Below are 17,885 nucleotides of genomic sequence, written 5' to 3' on the forward strand. Positions count from 1 at the left end.
TCCTCAGGAAAAGTTCAATTGCTGTGTTTTGGGTTGTAAAACAAGAAGAAAAACGCACCAAAACCAGACTATTTTGTGTAATGCCATTTGCAACTAGCAACTAACTGAAAACTCTTTGCTGGTATACACTGGGGATGCAAATATACCTGTGCATGCAAAGACAGCATTGCTGGCAGCGTGTGAGCAGAAGGTAACTGAGGGCTTTCCCTCAGGGGACACCAGTGCTGTGCAGCTTCTGGTCCTGGGGGCTCTGGGATCTGCCTTTGCGGAAATCTTTACTGCAAAGTTAGAGGAAAGATGGGGAAACCTGTTGAGACAAGGCGCTTTGGTCTCTGGTGTAGGAATGAATTTCTTCAGACAAATACAGTATTTGCACAGATGCTTCCTTAATCTCAGTCGCTGTGTGCAAATAGCAAATTAATTCTGGTTCTGACGGCTGCCTCGGTATATTTAACTCTTTCTGTACCTGAACAGTTGCTATTTCACCTTCTGAGAAAACATAACGATGTGTAGCTGATTTTTTGAAATGTGACAGAACTGAACAAAATGCTGGGCATTGTCCTACCTCCTCCGAGCCACTGGATGTTTGCAGAATTTTGTTTCAACAGTTTGTTGTTTTAATGTCCTTAAAAAGGGTGTCCATATTTCATACCTTGCAGAAAAATAAGTTATTAACAAATGTCTTGCATGTGCTTCTGGTGCATGAGAAAGGTTGTGAAGGAGAAGGATTATAGTGAAATTTCCTGTTTTCCCCTGTTGCACTTACTTATTTTCCCCTGACTTTTCTGCTTGAGAAGGCTGTTAGAGATTGCTGCTTCCTACCTTTCTGTCAGACTCTTAATTAGCAGAGCAAGCAGTCCGTGCAGCTGGGGCTTTGATGCCTCACTCACTATCATTTCCCACGCAGAAGATTTCCATTCATTCCGAATTGGTACCCAGCCCAAAGCCCTCACTTCCCCCTGAGACCCTCAGCATGTCTACAGGACTCCAGTTTAGTATTCACGGGAAGAGATGCACTGATGCTCCCTCGCTAGACCTACAGGCTGCTGGTTGGAGCCATAAGGGAACGGGAGGAAGAATTAGCCTGTGTGTTTATGTGGCTGTGCTCCAGTAAATATTTTGATGCATCTGCTGCCAGCTCTGGTCTGAGGGAATCTACCTAGCATTTAAATTTTGATGGGGAGCTGTTTTGAATAATAACAGTGCAGCCGGCTGTGAGTCAGTGCATGTGTGTTGACTTAAAAAAAAAAAAAAAAAAGCCTCAAAGCTTAACGCTTGCTGAACGCTGAGCTGCAGTGCTTTGCTTTTTCCCTCCTCCTTTCTTCTTTTCTTTCTTCTCTTGACTTCCTCTGTTTTGTTTTGTTTTTGGGGGCATTTCACATAGATTTTGTTTACTGGCGGTGGGGGGTTGGGTGAGAAGAATAAAAAAAAATCCCAGCCAAAATAAATCCTCCCCAAAAACTCACAAGTAGCTTTTGCAATGGGTGCTGTAATGGGTACGTTCTCTTCTCTACAAACGAAACAAAGAAGACCATCAAAAGGTAAGACCTCCTGTTTTGCTTTTTCCTGTCCCTTCTGTATATTTGCAAGGAGAGAAATTTATATTAGGAAGGGAGGAGAAAATGAACATGTGCCACTTACAAGTAACCCAGCAATGTTTATGTGAGGTGTAATTTACAGAGGAGAGTGGGATGTGAGGTGGTGGAGGAAACGTGTGGGCATGAGGAAATTGCTGTGGAGGGGCTTGGGGGGTGAAAAGCATCTGAAATATTGTAATTCTTCATACAGGCGTGTATGAGGAGAAACTCAGTGGCTCCATATGCAGAGCACTTGCAGAAGAGACCTGTTTATTTCCAAATCCCATGTTCTATAAACCCTTTGAAGAGGGAATAAAATGTAGATACACAGCAAATTCTTCCCAATACCTTTTAGTTTCTTTCTCAGAAAGTATTGTTAGAGTCAGTGTTGCATATTCAGTAATCCAACACCAAGTGTGCAGTACTAATGATGTGTGTTTTATAAAGATTATCAAGAGGAGAAAAAAAATAGGATGTTTTCACAAAGAAGGAAAGGAGGAGAAGCTCATGAAAAATGAGAAAGTAAGCAGCAATCCCAGTAATTTTAATCCTTAAATCCATAAATATTGGCTGTCAGATGCTGATTTTTCAGGAGGTCTGGTTTGTGTAGTGTTTCTTTGAGCTTTGCTCAATTTCCTTCAGGCTTAATTCAAAAATTCCAGGGTGCTGCTGAGCAGAAAGTTGAAAGCACTGTTAGGGGCATGTTCCATACCATATAGAGTGAGTATTGTTTGGTAAACAAAAACAAAGGCTGTAACTTTGGCAAGTCTTTCTGCTATTTGGAAATACTCCCTGCCAGAACCTCTGCATTTAACAGTCGCTCAGTGTTTCCAGGGTGGTCTCTATTTCCACTGGATCTGTTGCTCAGTTCATATATATACTTTTGAATTGCAAGTTGGTACAGATTTTCTAGCAGTTTAAATTAAAAATTATCGTAGGAAATATCAAACATAAGTAATCACTCTAAAGAGAAATGCGGAAGGGCTGTGTGGGGGATTTGACTGTGGCAAGTTTGTGAGCAAGTGTATAATTCTGCGTTCTTGGTACAAGACAGGTAGGGTAGGGTAAAATTCTACATTAATGTGTGTGTGTGTACATGGTTTACAGTTCGCCTTTCTGTGTTGTTATAATGCAACCACAATTGTACGGTCATCTGGGATGTGTATGATATTATTTATAATGCAAGCATAACTGCATAATTGTCTAAGCACTGAGTCACACCTGAAGCTGTGAGAGTTGTGTTTAGGCACTGAAGTACACAAGAGCTGAACATGGTGTGCTGGGCATGGTGGCTGCTGTGACACCAACGGGTGTCTTAGCCACCTGCCAGAAACCTGGGAGCTGGATCTGATTTCCACTAAATGTAGATCATATTTAGCTGAATGTATCTGTTCTCTACTACTTCATTGTCTTGTGATTGGCTCAACTCTCTAGTGGATGGAAGAAATTGCTTTTTGTTGGAGTTCACGAGCAGTAAAAATCCAACATCTGGTCACACATTTGAACATTTACAGTGAGATTCAATCTTGCTGATGCCTGTTGGCAGTGGTTGTTCAGCTATATTTATCAAAACTTGTGTTCCCAGAGTTATCTCCTCTTGGCTCTCGTGTTATCCATGTGGTGTTGCTGGTTAGTAGGGCATCCAGTTGGAGAGAGCAAGCTGGAAGAAATTCCTTTGATTTTCTTGGCTATTTCAAAGACAGTACAGAATTTCACACCTTTTAGTCACTATTTACCTGGCAGGGAAGAGCATTACAGAACGCTGCTGGTTTTGGCTGATTTCAGCCAGTTGCAGATGTTCCTCTAGACCAAAGCCCAGAGGATTCCCCAGATCTCCAAACAGGAGTGGCAGAGGCATATCCGCCGCACATGCCCCTGGGCTGCTTGGTGTGTTTTCCACTGACTGTGAGCACTTCACCTTGTCAGCAATGAAACATTAATATGTGCTGGAGTCAAATAAAGTCTGAAATTGTTCTTTGCCTGTGGGCTAAATAGTTAGTAGAAGTCAATCACCACTACGTGATGGATTCCTTTGTGCCACACCCCTGTCACCTCAGCATCTCCTCCAGCCCCTGACCATCCTGGTGGCCTTTGCTGGACCATGCTCTAGTGGACCCATGTCTGTCTTGTGCTGGGGAGCCCAAAACTGGCCCCGGCTCTCTGGATGTGCTCACACAAGTGCTGAGCAGAGGGCAAGGATCGCTGACCCGGCGCTGGCTGCATGGCTGTTGATGCAGCCCGCTGTGGGAGTTCCCTTCTCTGCCAGAGGGCACCTTGCTAACAGTGCCTGGTGTAACTGCTCCCTTTGATATCCCTCTGTCTATCTTTTATTGTTTATTATCTAATTTATTATTAGCTTATCATCTACTATTATCTTGTTATCTATTATCTGTGTGTTTACTTGAACATTTCAGGATTTATGTGGGAGTTATGTGGGCTGCTAAAATAAGGGCTTGAAGAAATAGTTATAACAGGGCTAGATCCACACCTCTGCAAATACACTGTCATCTTGGTAAATATGTGCTCTTTCAAGTAGTTTGAAGACAATTTGCCTAGCCTTTTCTAGCTAAGCAGCTCACACATGTACCTGAAGCTATGTATCTTTGGTGTAATATACTAAAAGCAAAAATCCACTCATGCATATTGTTTTAAGAATAGCTAAAATGAACAGGTCGTGTCTAAAGTGAGGACTTTCCCAAGGTCGGATACTACCCGTAAGCACAGAGCGGGCTCAGGAGGCCTGTGCTGAACTCTGCCAGCTTCAGTGTGGGACACGGCTCCTCTTGCCCTGCTCCCCATCGCACCCCGCTCGCGGCTGGGGCCGGGGTGCCGGCTGTGGCTGGCTCCATTATTCCAGCTGCAGGCAGCAATGCTGGAGGATATATTGTAGCACTGTTCAAGAGTACAAGATTTAATTCCTTGTTTTAATGAAAATGGGGAGACTGAATCAATAAAGGCAGGAGTAGCACGGAAATTGCCATAAAGTTGAGAGCAGTGGTCCATCAAGTGCAAGACCTTGTCTCTGGGTGTGGACAGCCTTTTGGGTTTGTAGAGGAGGAGATCATTCGTTTGGCTTGAATGTGAAAACTTAATCCAATATAATGGCCATTTTGTCTAGGCAGGTTATGAGCCACCCACCCTGCCCTGCAGGATAAAGATTTCTACTTCTTAGATTTGCAAACCTATCAGTAAAGCTGCGGAAGCCTTCCCTGTTTGCTGGAGTGTCCCTGGATAGTCTATGAGATTTGTGCCGTTTGCTTTGGTAGTGGCTTGGGGCAGTTCCACAGATTATTTGTACATTTCATTAGAAATTATTTCCTTTGATCTCCTCAACTGATGGCATTTTAACTTCATTCACTGTTGGTATTCTTCTTGTCTGCCTTTTGCAGCATTCTGAGTTGTCCTAGTAAAAGATAATACCTCTGTCTCGTACATTTACTTTGCTTGTGTCCAAGACCAGCAAGGCTGTGCAGCATTCCTGGGGTCCTGGGAGACAAGCTGACCATGAGCCAGTGACATGTCCCCGCAGCAAAGGCGGCCAGCAGCCTCCAGGCCTGCACGAGGCAGAGCATCTCCAGCAGGTCCAGGGAGGTGACGCTTCTCCTCTGCCCAGCACTGGTCAGACATCCACAGTGCCATGCCCTGTGCTGGGCTCTCCAGTACAGGACAGATGGGGACTTACTGGACTGAGTGTGCTGAGGGGCCACGGGGAATGTTAAGCAGTTGGAGGATCTGATGTATGGGGAGAGACTGAGAGAGCTGGGACTGCCCAGCCTGCAGCAGAGAAGGCTCAGGGGGATCTTGTCAGAGTGTATAAATATCTGATGGGGGGAGTAGAGGTGATGGAGCCAGGCTATTACCAGTGGTGCCCAGTGACAGGACAAGGGGCAATGGGCACAAATTGAAATACAATAAATTCCTCTTAAATCTAAGAAGAAAAAAAAAAAATACTGTGTGGGTGACTGAACACTGGAACAGGCTGCCCAGAGGGACTGTGGAGTCTCCATCCTTGGAGATACTCAAAACCCAACTGGGCAGAGTCGTGAGCAACCTGCTGTAGTTAACCCTGCCTGGAGGAGGGCACTGGACGAGACAGTCTTCTAAGGTCCCTTCCAACCTCATCCACCCTCTGGCTCTGGGATTACTGTCACTTTAAAAACCCTAAAGATGTAAGGACTTGGGGGTCCTGGGAGCTCAATACGGACCAACGCCAGCAAAGCTGAGAGGAGTGCTTGGTCCTCTCTTACTGTGTTAGCAGTTAGCGTTTAGATACAAGATTAAGATGGACTTGAGAATTTCAAGTTGCTTGTGTATCCTCCAGCAAACATAAGCAATAAAATGATAAATGAGTTAGGGGGGAAAAAAAAAACCAAACCACAACAACACTAAAAGGCAGAGGGCCAACACAGCAGATAATGCACACAGAAATGCATCTCTGGTTTCAACTAGCTGCAGAAATTGAGATTTTTCATGTGTTTTTACAGTCTGCAGCCAATCATGACCAAATTTGTGTCTAGAATCAGCCATTTCCATATTCGTCATGGAAACGTTCAGATTAGCAGATTGCTAAAGCAGGGGGAATTTCTTGTTTTGACTGCTGTCCGTACCGCTGTGCTAGTGTGCAGTGGGGATGTTTACACTGCCATTTGTGGGCAAATTCAATTACAGTAGAAAAGAAAAATCAAGGAATAAGGGATTAGCTATGTTTGCTCTATTCTCTACGCACATACCTCCCCAGTGAAAATGAAATATAACTCAAATATTTCTCAATACCTGAATCTTGTTGGCTTCAGAGCTACAGGCCCCAGCTCCTACCCTGGCTGCACTAGCAGAAGGCAGCACCGCTTTCAGTTGGGTATCTGAGTCTGTTGAACACAAGAATTTTGATCCAAGACCACCCAAACCTGAAGTATGAAGAGTAGCCTGGCACAGTTTTCTAATTTTGCAAGAGCAAACAGCAGGCATTCACTTTGCTTAAAGTGTCAGTTGTGCCATTTTTATAGTGACCAACTTCTAGACCTCGTTTGGAAGGAAAGTTTTCTTCTGCAGAATGGAGATTTGGGCAGGGGAGCTGCCCTGGTATTTACTTTGCCCAGTATGTACCATTACAAAATGACTTTTTGTAAGCTGTTTAGGCAGCTTTATTCTCAGTAGGCCTTTGAAATTCATCCGGGAGGAGTGACAGACTTGCCTTTATCCCTCAAAAATCTGTTCAGGTTTGGCAGAAAGAAAAGCTTTGAAAGTTGCCCTTCCCTTGCTTCTGCTCCTCAGAGAGACTTGACAGCCTGCCACTGCTGTGAGCGGATGTGTGTCCCATAAAGACTCTGACCGTACAGTCCTGTGTCCTGGGTATTTTGTTAATAGAAGATCTCAGTTCCCCACCTAATTTCCTTCCAGAGCAAGGAGAGTCATCCTTCCCCTGAGTCGGAGATCTGAGCCTGCAGGTGCTTGAGTAAGTGGAAGAAATGGCTGATTTGGTTTGATTGGCTCTGTGCCCAAGAGCCAATACACGGCACTGACATCTCATTTTCTCTCCCTAGACTTTTCTGATCGTCATCTGATACAGTCTGGCAGGTCAGGTACGTGGTCAGCTGCCTGCACTGAAAACTGAGGGTTTGACAGGCAGTTTTTTCTAGGGAATTGTCTTTGTAACGTGTGTGCAGAACAGCACTCAGCAACAAAACTGTTTGATGTAAGCACTCAATCAGAAACAATTTGGAAAAATTGTAACCAATAAGTGTTCGTCAGAATCTACCGCTTCGTGCGAAACAGTTCGGTTTCTCCAAAGTGCAGAGAGGTGCATGGGAGGCTGCTGGGTGGCTGGGACGTGCCTGCGATGGCTGGCACAGAGGTGCGGGAGCTGTTTGCACCCTGCTTCCTCGTGTCCTCAGCAACCCTGTGCCAGAGCTCATGCGAGTGTGGGGATTGCTTAGAGGTGGGTAGGACTTACGGACTTGAGACTGCTTCCATTCCCCACTCCCACACCTTTCAGCCAAAATTTCTTTAGCTCCTATGCAGTTGCTAGCTCTAAATTTCTTTACTTACTTCTTGCTTTGTTTCCTGCTTGCTTCCCTATATATGCAGCTCCTGTCAGTGAGGCAGAGTAGTCTCAAATAGCTGGTCTTAAGAGTGGATAGCACTGATTAAATTAAAATAAGCTATGTATGTTCCTGATTGCTTCCCACAGGCACACAGTGCCTGCCTGAAATGCTGTAGTCAGACCCGGTTTGGAGCAAAGAAAAATGGATGGAGGAAAGCACATTATATAGTGTTTTATATGTTATGTTGCAGTAGCATATGTGTGTGCTTATTTCCTGCCCTTGGGAACGGGTACAATGTGCCACTCAATGTGCAGCACATCCACGCAGAGCCGTGATATCCCACCACAAAAAAAGGCTTTGCATGCCAGCAGGCTGCAGGGCTTTGAAGTTTCTTTTTGTTCCACAATAATCCAAAAGGGTAAAACAGAAATTTTTTTTCCAGCTTTTAACTACCAGCTTTAGTAATCTTCTGACTTTTATCATCATCATCTCTTCCAGAGTGAATTACTGGGCACTAGGAAGCACTTGAAATTTTGCAACTGAAAATATTTAACACTGTAGATGTGACAAACTTGGAACTTCATACTTAGCAGAGGTTTCGGCCAATTCCCAGCTTTATAGTGGTTAACGTTTTTGTCGACAACATGGACAGTGGGATTGAGTGCACTCAGCAAGTTCCCTGACAACACCGAGCTGTGTGGTGCAGGGACACGCGGGAGGGCAGGGATGGCATCCCGAGGGACCTGGGCAGGCTGGAGAGGGGGGCCCGGGCAAACCTCATGGGGTTCAACAAGGCCAAGGGCAAGGTCCTGCCCAGGGGTCGGGGCAATCCCCAGCACAAACCCCAGCTGGGCGAGGAGTGGCTGGAGAGCAGCCCCGAGGAGAGGGACTGGGGGGGATGGTGGGGGGAAAACTGCCCGTGAGGCAGCCCCGTGCGCTCGCAGCCCAGAACCCACCCGTGCCCTGGGCTGCAGCCAGAGCAGGGGGGGCAGCAGGGCCAGGGAGGGGATTCTCCCCCTCTGCTCCGCTCTGGGGAGACCCCCCTGCAGTGCCGGGGCCAGCTCGGGGGCCCCCAACAGCAGAAGGACACGGAGCTGCTCGAGCGGGGCCAGAGGAGGCCACGGAGATGCTGGGGGGGCTGGAGCAGCTCCCCTGGGAGGCCGGGCTGAGAGAGTTGGGGGGGTTCAGCCTGGGGAAGAGAAGGCTCCGGGGAGCCCTTCGAGCGGCCTCCCAGGGCTTAAAGGGGGGACAGGGAAGGTGGGGAGGGACTCTGGGTCAGGGGGTGTGGGGGTAGGACGAGGGGTGATGGTTTTAAATGGAAAGAGGGCAGATGTAGATGAGATCTAAGGCAGAAATTGTTCCCTGTGCGGGGGGTGAGGCGCTGGCCCAGGGTGCCCAGAGCAGCTGTGGCTGCCCCCTCCCTGGAAGGGTTCAAGGCCAGGTTGGATGGGGCTGGGAGCCCCCTGGGCTGGGGGAAGGGGGCCCTGCCCGGGGCAGGGGGGTGGGACTGGGTGATCTTTAAGGTCCCTTCCGACCCAAAGCATGCTATGGTTCTATGAATATCACCAAATATGTAAACAGGAGTCAAGTTATACAAATTTTTTGAGGGAAAACTTATCTATAAAAATACTGTCCAAGGTCAACCGGAGCTAATTATAAACTCATGCTGATTTAGGTCAAATGTGAAGGGAAAAATACAAATGTTTTATTTCTCCACTTATAAACCTACAGTCAAAATGCTTATTTTGATATTTATTTAAGCTTTATTAAAAACCCTGAAGATTTACAAATTTTTTAAAAATTGTTTTGTTTTTTTTTTTTTTTTTTTTTAGCTGAAATGTTTCATTAATCAAAATTGGTATTAATTGTGATTATTCACGAGAACTTTCCAAACACTTTATTGGCTTGTGATTTTATTGTATGTTTAGATGCAAATAGAAAAGTGTAACTGCTAAAGTACTACCTCCATTGTGGTGGGGGTCAGCCCTTGCTATTTATGTCAAGTGCTGTGTTTCTTATTCAGAATCATTATCCAGAGAACGTAATGGCACAGTGATGCAGAAAGTTTGGGTACCTGCTTCAGGGCATCTGAGTCATGTCGCTGCTCACACCGTGGCTATTTGCAAGGTAAAAAACTTTGCCTTTCTCTCTGAGAGGTGTTTCCCAGCAGGTGCAGGATGCTCTAGGCACCCTATATTCTCCCCTTCAGGGAGGTATCAAAATGCATGGCAGGGGACTTAGCCAATAGGGAAATGCAGGCTAGAGCTGTATGGTACCACAGCAGCATTTCTAACCAAAATATATTTAGTGTTCCAAGAAAGGTATGTAATTTTTCCCCTTTTATTCATTCTGAAATGCCAGAGGGAAGGGGAATTGTAATAGTAAGATGGATTGTACTTAACAAATAAAAAATTATTTTTAAACGTTTTCAAAATAAGCAGGTCAGAAATGAAAGAAGCCACGCGCAGATATCTCCACGCTGTGTTTGTGGCCATCACTGTGGGGTGATGTCTTTGGTCTGGTCTGAAAACGATACAGATACTGGTCAGTTAATTCCTAACTGCATTCACTAAAATGGGGATGTAACTCGTGCCGGCGCTGCTGGGGATAGGGAGGGTACGGAGGGGCTGGTCTGAAAAGTTTAAACAACACGCGGTAGAAATGAGGTGAAGTTCACAAGGAGTGAGTGGGGGGGTGGGTGGGGACAGACCGTGTGGCAGCGGACAGATGCAGGACAGCAGAGCGGGGTGGGCAGAGGGAGGCAGCCCGGGCAGGAGGGGAGCTCGCCCGGCCCGGCCGTGGTGCAGGGACGTTTTAAGGAAGAAATGAACTAGAGAACAGAGCTGTCCCTTCCTGGCAGAGCTCTGCTATAGCTGCTTGGCTTTCCTCAATCCAAACATTACTTCCTTGATGTCTTTAACAACCGCAGCTCTTCACACACACCAGTGTTTGCTTTCCTCTTGCTCCCCAGAAACCCTCCTCCCCTCAAGCTCGTTCTGTGGGTGACTAACTGGGAACTGCCCAGAATTTCCATAGGTGGCCACAGCTACGGTCTCTAAAAGCCAAAGGGTAGGCACAGGATATTTTATATTGTGGCTGAGAACAGCACATGGAGAAGATGATTGTGAGGATACATGTTGCGCTGCTGGAGGCAGGTTTCTAGGAAACCCAAGAGGCGCCTGCATCATTCTGCTGAAGGGTCCTCACTGGAAAAGGGAGAGTGTCACCTCGGAAGGGGGGAGCCAAATGGCGGCGTGCCGGAGATCAGTAGTGAACATCAGGGGCTTTTGGTGCTGTGACAAAATAAATGTTCATGCCTGTCAAATTTATATGCAGGAAAATATGGACAAAACAAGACTTAGCCAGTTAGAGCATGGTTTCAGAAGCGGAGCTCAAATGTTTTGGCAACAATTCTAACTTTGCCTGCCTGTGGCTCAGGGCTGAGCTCCCAGGTATGTTTTCCCAGGCTGCTGTTGCTTTCTTCTAGTGAGCAGTGCTACACATCAGCCCCATAGATTTTTCTGATTATCATCTGAAACCTCAGGCAAGGCCCCTGATTTAGCACATCAAACTGCACGAGCTGAGGCTTGCTCTCTCTAGGGTAAGCGCACAGCCCTGTGAAGGATAACACCGTTAGCTCCCTGGCTGCAAAATGTCAGGAGCCAGCACAGCATCTGTGGGGAAGGAGAGTTTCCTTTACGGAAACTGTTTCACCCCGTGATGCATCGGGGAGCAGAGGCAGGCACCTCTTTGCACTCTTAATCCTCGCGGTTCGAGGGACTTGCATGTTGCCGTCTGAACTGGAAGCAGTGTGTGAAAAGAAAAAATGGGAAGCAGGAAACTTTTGTGTCAGTGCTGAGAGGATTGTTGTCAGCTAATCCTAATAAGCCAGTATAATTGAATTGGCACAGTAGTTTACATGCTTCGCTGGGAGAGTCAGATGTGACCCCAAACTGTGATACTGGCGCCCCAGGAATTGAAAGCGTGTCCTTGTGTGGATCTGAATCCCTGTAACATGGTGTTTGTTTTTATCTAATATTTTAATGTGTGAGGTGACAGGAGGTCTGGTTTGCAGTCCTGTGCATACAGAATTAGCCAGGTTGCAGGCAACTAGACAAAGAACTGCATTAGGGCATGAGGAAAATCTGCCTGGGTGGACATGTGTATGTACTGAGCGTTGGGTAAAGGTGAGTGTGTGCAATTCTGCAAAGGAAATCTGGCCCCAGAAGGTCCATTCCTACTTGTGTAGGCAGCAACCAGACCTGCACACGGAGCAGTTTTGGTGCTGGGACAGAAAGCCGCCCAGAGACTGATCTTTCAGGAAAGTGCCTTTCATTTCCAGAGCTTTAAGTCATCAAATGGGGCTATTTACAATAGCAATTTGGCATTCTCTACTTGGCAGGAGTTGAGGACATTACAGCTGAGCTACTGCCCTATCTTTTCTAATCACCTCCGCGATGGAGCGCTGGGCTGCACGTGGCTCACTGCAGCCCTCCAGGAATGCATGCTGTCAAACAAAGGGAATTTTCTGATCAGGCATTTTCTGGGCAGTGCCATCAGCTATAGCACTTTATATGGCTACATTTGCATTTTTTTAGCTGATGCTGCCTTTTCTCTTTCCTCGGTCCTGACTGTTGATGGAGGTAAAGCACTTGCAGTTCAAAAGTGCATGTGGTGCAGGAAATCAGAGCACTGTGTGCTTTCCTCGGGCTTTGGTTGCTGCTGCTGTTCAGCAATGCACAAGAGAGAACACAGCAATGTGCCATTTTAAATGTCATCGGCAGCCCAACTCAGATCTAGGTGAGTGGTGTACCAGTTCAATGTGGGGCTGTATCTGTTGGAGTGAATGCAGTCTCACCTTGTACGTACTACTGGTTTGTAAAACCTACAAAGCAAATAAGATGTTAGACTAAAAGTTTGGTCCAAACCTGAATCTTTTCTGTACCCAGCAGAGTTTGTGAGATGTTTTGGAAATGTTGGAAACACTCTGACTGGAAATTAGTTTTGTCACGTCTTTGCACTGTTTCTTTTTAGCAAAACTGTGTCTCTTTAGAGTTGTTACATGGAAATTACTGATAGTGGGGAATTAGTCTTAACCTCCATCCGAATCAAAACCAATCAGATGGTTGGTAGAAGCTGCTGGGGTGTGAAGTTAGTAACCCAACCCCGTGATCCCCACACTGACTCTGACATCTCAGGCTGGGATCACTCAGAAATCACAAAGCCTGCCCCGCTTTCTGCCTCGGCTGCTTGCACCTCGCTTTCCGCTCGGGCTCCAGCAGTGCCGGAGCTGAGGCCAAGCGATCGGCCCTGGCAGAGCGGGGAAGCGCAGGTGCAGCTTTGCTTCTCTGCTTTAGCATTGCATCTGGTGTTTCTGAGGGACGTGCTCCCACTTGGAGACCGCTGCCCTAAAATGCTGGGCACAGTTTATTGTCAGGCCTGGTGTTTCCAGTTAATATGCCTGAATTGTGGGTGTAAAAATAGCTAAACAAATACAAGCAAATACTAGAGGCATGTGCACATCTGGTAATGTTTTCCACCAGCAAGAACTTTTCAAATGCTACTGAATTCTTGAAAGAACAAAAAGTGAGGAGCGAGCCTTTGATCATCTCTCAGTGTTTCTGTGAAGAGGTGCTTCCCTGCAGAAGCCTGCACAAATTGTGCTCATTTACTTAATGGGTGTGTTTCTGTCCTGTTAGCCGTGAACATAAAGCAATCTGTTTAAAGAGCTTAATTTCCCTATAAATTAAGCTCCTGAGGCACGATGAGGTGGGGACAGTGCTGCAGATCTGATGCTGTCTGTGCTTTCTGCGTGGTCTGGTTGGTGCAAGGCGCTGGGTCGGTGGTTCCCCAGCACCCGCTGCTCTGAATTTGCCGCTCTGCGGCCCGGGAATGTGATGCTGCCAAGCCACAGAGCGCCGGCGCCCTTGGTCATCCTCACCGGCTTGCTGTCCTTTTTTGTGCAATGACTGTTACAGCTGTAGAGTTTTGCCTGAGTTAATTGCTTGTCACTTGCCTGCTTGCTGTGATTTAGGTTTATTGTATTTTGTTAAGCACTAGGCGATAGCTCCCAACCATGTGAGATTTAGGAGAGTGGGAGGTCAAAGCTAAGGCATCGTTATTCATGCTGTGAGTGCTGTTTTCCAGTGTCAGACAGCACAGAGACCACCACCCGAGGTAGACGTGCGTGTGGATTTGCTGTGGCTGGGGCATTTGGCTCAGGAGCTCGCTGTGGCTGTTGCCAGTGGCGAAGGGCAAAGACGACATTAAGCAGCTAGTCTGCCACGGTATTCACCTGCAGAAACTCTTCTCTGTGGAGCAACACTCCTAGTTTTGGTCAACTAGTAGTCACTGATGTTATGTGGCACTGATAGGATGGCTGGAATAACAGAGGCCACTTCTGAAGGCCATGTCCCAGAGTCCCTGGCTTCTGTAGTGTCTCCAACTGCTTTGCTTTCTGCGAGCAACTAGGAGATTTGATGTCACTGTTAGTTTCAGGGCTGCTCTTTGAGAGGCTGACAATGCTGTGGATGGGCTGCATGATGCTGAGATAGCTAGAGGCATAGGTCTCTTCCCAACGTGGGCAGGGAAGTGTTTATTCCCCATCCCATGATGGAAATTATGACCCTTTCCACCAGTTCATGATTGTTAATTTTCTCTGCACCTCTTGGGTTGAGGAACCCTTTCCCTGGATATGCGGACAGAAGAGAAGGAACCAGTTTCATCCTTTTCAGTTGAAGTTGCTCAGGACAGTGTGGTGACTTCTGTAATACTCTTGGATTAAGCAACATTGCAGTGCAACAGGTTGGCTGCCTCCCATCACTACCAGTCCGGTGTGGTAAGGGCCTGTGCTCTTCTGTACCAGATCGGGAGGGACAGGCGGGACGGCCTGAAGGGCGGGGAAGAGAGGGTCCCACAGCACGCTGCATAGCTGCTCTGGAGGAGGTGGCTCTTACACAGGCGAAGGGATTTCTTGCAGTGATGTTTTGAGATCAGGAATAGTCATGGACAGTGGCTGTAAGGGCGCCAACGAGGATGTCTGTGGTCATCAGCAAGTGGGAACGTTTGAGTGTCCTGGTGCGGGAGTGATGGACAGAGGAAGCTGGGAATCTGCAGAGGCAGACTGGGCCACGTGTGCATGGAAATCAGCATCACCTTCCTGAGATCCTTCTGTGCCATTTACCATAAAATATTGTACAGCATGGATAGGACTCAGCAGTAACTGCTTGAAGCCTTATGCTTTAAGTTATCTGTGCGTTTTGAAATGTGCCCTTATACTGATTCAGGGCAATGTACCCTTAGCTGAGTTGAAGTTACCTTGAGCTAAGTGACAGGACAAACTAATGTACATTTTCTGTTTTCCTCCTGTTTTTCAGATTTCCTGAGTCTGATCTTTCTTCAGTAAATAGCATTTTGGATTTTAACCTGTTCATTGCTGTGAAAGGTGGTGTGAAAAGACCTGCAGTGGGGGGAGAGCAGCTCAGACAGAGAGAGATGGAGGTGTTAGTATCTGTGCTGGAGAAGACAGCAGAGTACGACTTAAATTCTAACAAAGTTAGTATTAAGATGGTTTCTAGGTCTGGTTCCCAGAAAACAACACATTGTTTAACCGAATATTCCTTGTACTGGTAAGAGAGCCTCAAATTGATTTGCATTTCATGGTCCACATAAATGTGGAGACACTGCCAAAATTGTCTCTTTCCCTCTTCTGTTTTCATTGTTGGCATTCCAGAAAATGGAGCGAAACGCTTTTCCCTGCTGTTTGGTTATTCATTTCATGCATATGCATTTCTGGGACATGCACTCCTGGAGCATGCAGCCGAGTGCACATGCCTGGAGTCTCTGTAGGCTTGTGTAGCTTTGAAGCAGAGAACCTAAAGCATAAGTAAGTTATTTGTGGAATTAAAAAGAATTTAGAGGAGCAACAGGAGAGAGTTTAAATTCCTGTAAATAAGTTCAGTCTAAAAAACAGAGATGAGTTTTCACCTGTCTTCTGCTTTCACATTAGAAATGTTTATTGGACTGCAATAGGAGATACTTACAGAATGAAATTGCTCACAAATGTGAGGAAAATCACTTGTGTTACTGTTTTCTGTTGATGTTCTCTGTAATGCAGTTTGCTGTTAACATCACATTGCGAAATGGATTTATCGGTGAACAGTCTTGGGTGCTAAACCTGCTGACACATGGTAGTGTAGGGGAACACTGTAAATAAGTTGGATAGCTTTATTTTTGCAGCACTCTAATTAGTCACCCTTAACACCTTCATAAAATAGACATGCAGATTTGTAAAATCCAGCCCCCAAAATCTCTTTGCTTCCCAGCTGGAGCATATGCAGAATTCTCAGTTTGAACATCTCAAGCTGGCACGTGTCTTGTTTTCCTTGAGCCTCAGCATTTAAACTTCAGCAAGTATATAGGAAAAATATTAGCCTGCCTTTCACAGCATCATTTTAGTCTGGAAGAAAAGTTTGAAGCTGTGAACTAATTGCTCAGGAACTTATCAAGTCTTGTCAAGCTTGATTTAGCCTGGAAGGTTTGGGGCTGGCTCCACTGCCGATGCAGCTCAGTGAGTCCCTTCCCGTTTATTCTGGGGTTGCACACTTTGGTATTGCAGGTGGACAGAGAGAAAATTAACATACAGGTTAATTTACAGGCTCTTGCTCCCCTTGGGGGCCATAACCTACTTAAAGAAATGGAGGCCAGGTGTGAGTCTGCAGCTTCCTCCAAGCCTTCGCAGAGGGCTGGGAAGGGCTCTGCTCTCGCTGCCTCCCCGGGAGCGGGTCCGCAGTGCCGGGGGTGTCGGTGGGCCCTGGCTGCGCTCCGGTGGCTCCTCCCCGTGCCCCAGTGCAGGGGGGCTGCCCAGCACCCACCCAGGGCTCTCCTGGCCTCGGGGCACCTGCCCTGAGAAGCCGCGTCCTCTTCCCCCTCGGTCATCCTGAATTGCCGCTGTCCCTTACGGGTGCGTCGCAAACACAGGGCCCTTGGTTAGCAGGCAGCTTAGAAACACGCTTACAGTTCAAGCCATGGAAACCCTCTTGCTCAAGGAGATTGAGTGGGCCCCCACGCATCTGAGTTTTCAGAGATGTTGCAACAGCAGTAGCTGGAAAGCAAGGAAGGGGCTTGTATAACACCAAATGGTGTGGTTCTTGTTCTTTGAGTAGAAAGGTATTTTGTTTAAGAGCTTCCACTCTAGCAGCTTCCGCAAGTTCCTTTAAAGCCAAGTAGAACATGTCCTTCTGTGCAAGGGTGGCAGGCAGAAGTAGGACAGGGTTTTGTCCTTTTGAACTATTAATATAGACCATAAAAATGTACCAAAAGATACCGCAACTTTTAAAAACATGATGAAATTGTGGAGATAATTTATTTTTTATTACAGTTAATACTTTATTTGGTGTAAGACACAAAACATGTTTTGATACCTTCTTTCCCTGGTGGAAAAGAGGGTAAAAAAGGAGAATCCAAATTCACTCTTGATTAAAACCTCTTGAACCCTGTATGCCTTTTTTTTTTTTTCCCTGAAAGTTACTGTTCAAAAAGACATTTTTCGTTTCTGAGGCCCAAAGAAAAAAAGAAAGTGTGGCCAGCCCAACTGAGCACACACTGCTACTGTCTTCTGAAGGAGTTTTAGCAAGTATGTGTGATGATAAATCGCCCAACAGCAGCCTTGGCGCCTGTGCAGGGTTGAAGAGGAATACAGCTTCACTCTGATGTATCCATTTTCTCCCACATGAGGCAGAAATCATCGTATCAGCTATTTTAGAAGAGCTTCTGCATGTACAATGTCTATATGATTTACAGAATTATTTAAATATCTGTAGATACCAGCTCTCCAATGAATTTTGTCTATTGTGAGTCACATCTTATATTGCAAATTTATCTGTAATTGTTGTCTTTCACTGAAGGACCCGCCAAACTTAAAGTATTTTCAGTAATTAATTGTAAATATTAGCTCTGTTGTCAGCAGCAACAGTTAGGATTGTTTTATATAGGAAAGTGGGAGGAAGCCGCTGTTTTGGCAAGTGACAAACAAATAGTATATTATTAAAAGCCAAGTGTTGGATTGGAGTCATCAAACCCAGTGTCAGTAGATATTCAGAGTCAAGTTCAGTGGTGAGTTTCTAGCTGGTGAAGGCAGCTGAGCTTCACGCATGCATGAAATGCAGATTGGTGTTCCTCAGAGAAAGCTTCAAACTGAACCTCGTGGATTCACCAAGTTCCATGGAAACCAGAGGGGTTTGGTGCTCTTTGCTTTCCCAAAGTGTCT

The 17,885-nt window shown here is 46.3% G+C and overlaps 1 protein-coding gene across 5 annotated transcripts in view; it reads left to right on the forward strand.

Annotated features, from left to right (window-relative positions):
* The window catches only part of KCNIP1 (potassium voltage-gated channel interacting protein 1), a 445,272-nt gene that overhangs the window by 159,132 nt on the left and 268,255 nt on the right, over positions 1 to 17,885 (forward strand). Inside the window, exon 1 of one of the 5 annotated variants that reach the window (XM_032992702.2) lies at positions 908 to 1,541. The exons of the other annotated variants lie outside the window; for them this stretch is intronic. Within the exon in view, the coding sequence (XP_032848593.1) occupies positions 1,481 to 1,541 (61 nt within the window). The 5' untranslated portion in view covers positions 908 to 1,480. Of the gene's footprint in view, positions 1 to 907; positions 1,542 to 17,885 lie in introns of those variants that run through there. 5 annotated transcript variants of the gene reach the window in all.

The sequence above is a fragment of the Tyto alba genome, unplaced genomic scaffold, assembly GCF_018691265.1.
Source record: "Tyto alba isolate M040663 unplaced genomic scaffold, T.alba_DEE_v4.0 Super-Scaffold_17, whole genome shotgun sequence".
NCBI classification, from domain to species: Eukaryota; Metazoa; Chordata; class Aves; order Strigiformes; family Tytonidae; genus Tyto; species Tyto alba.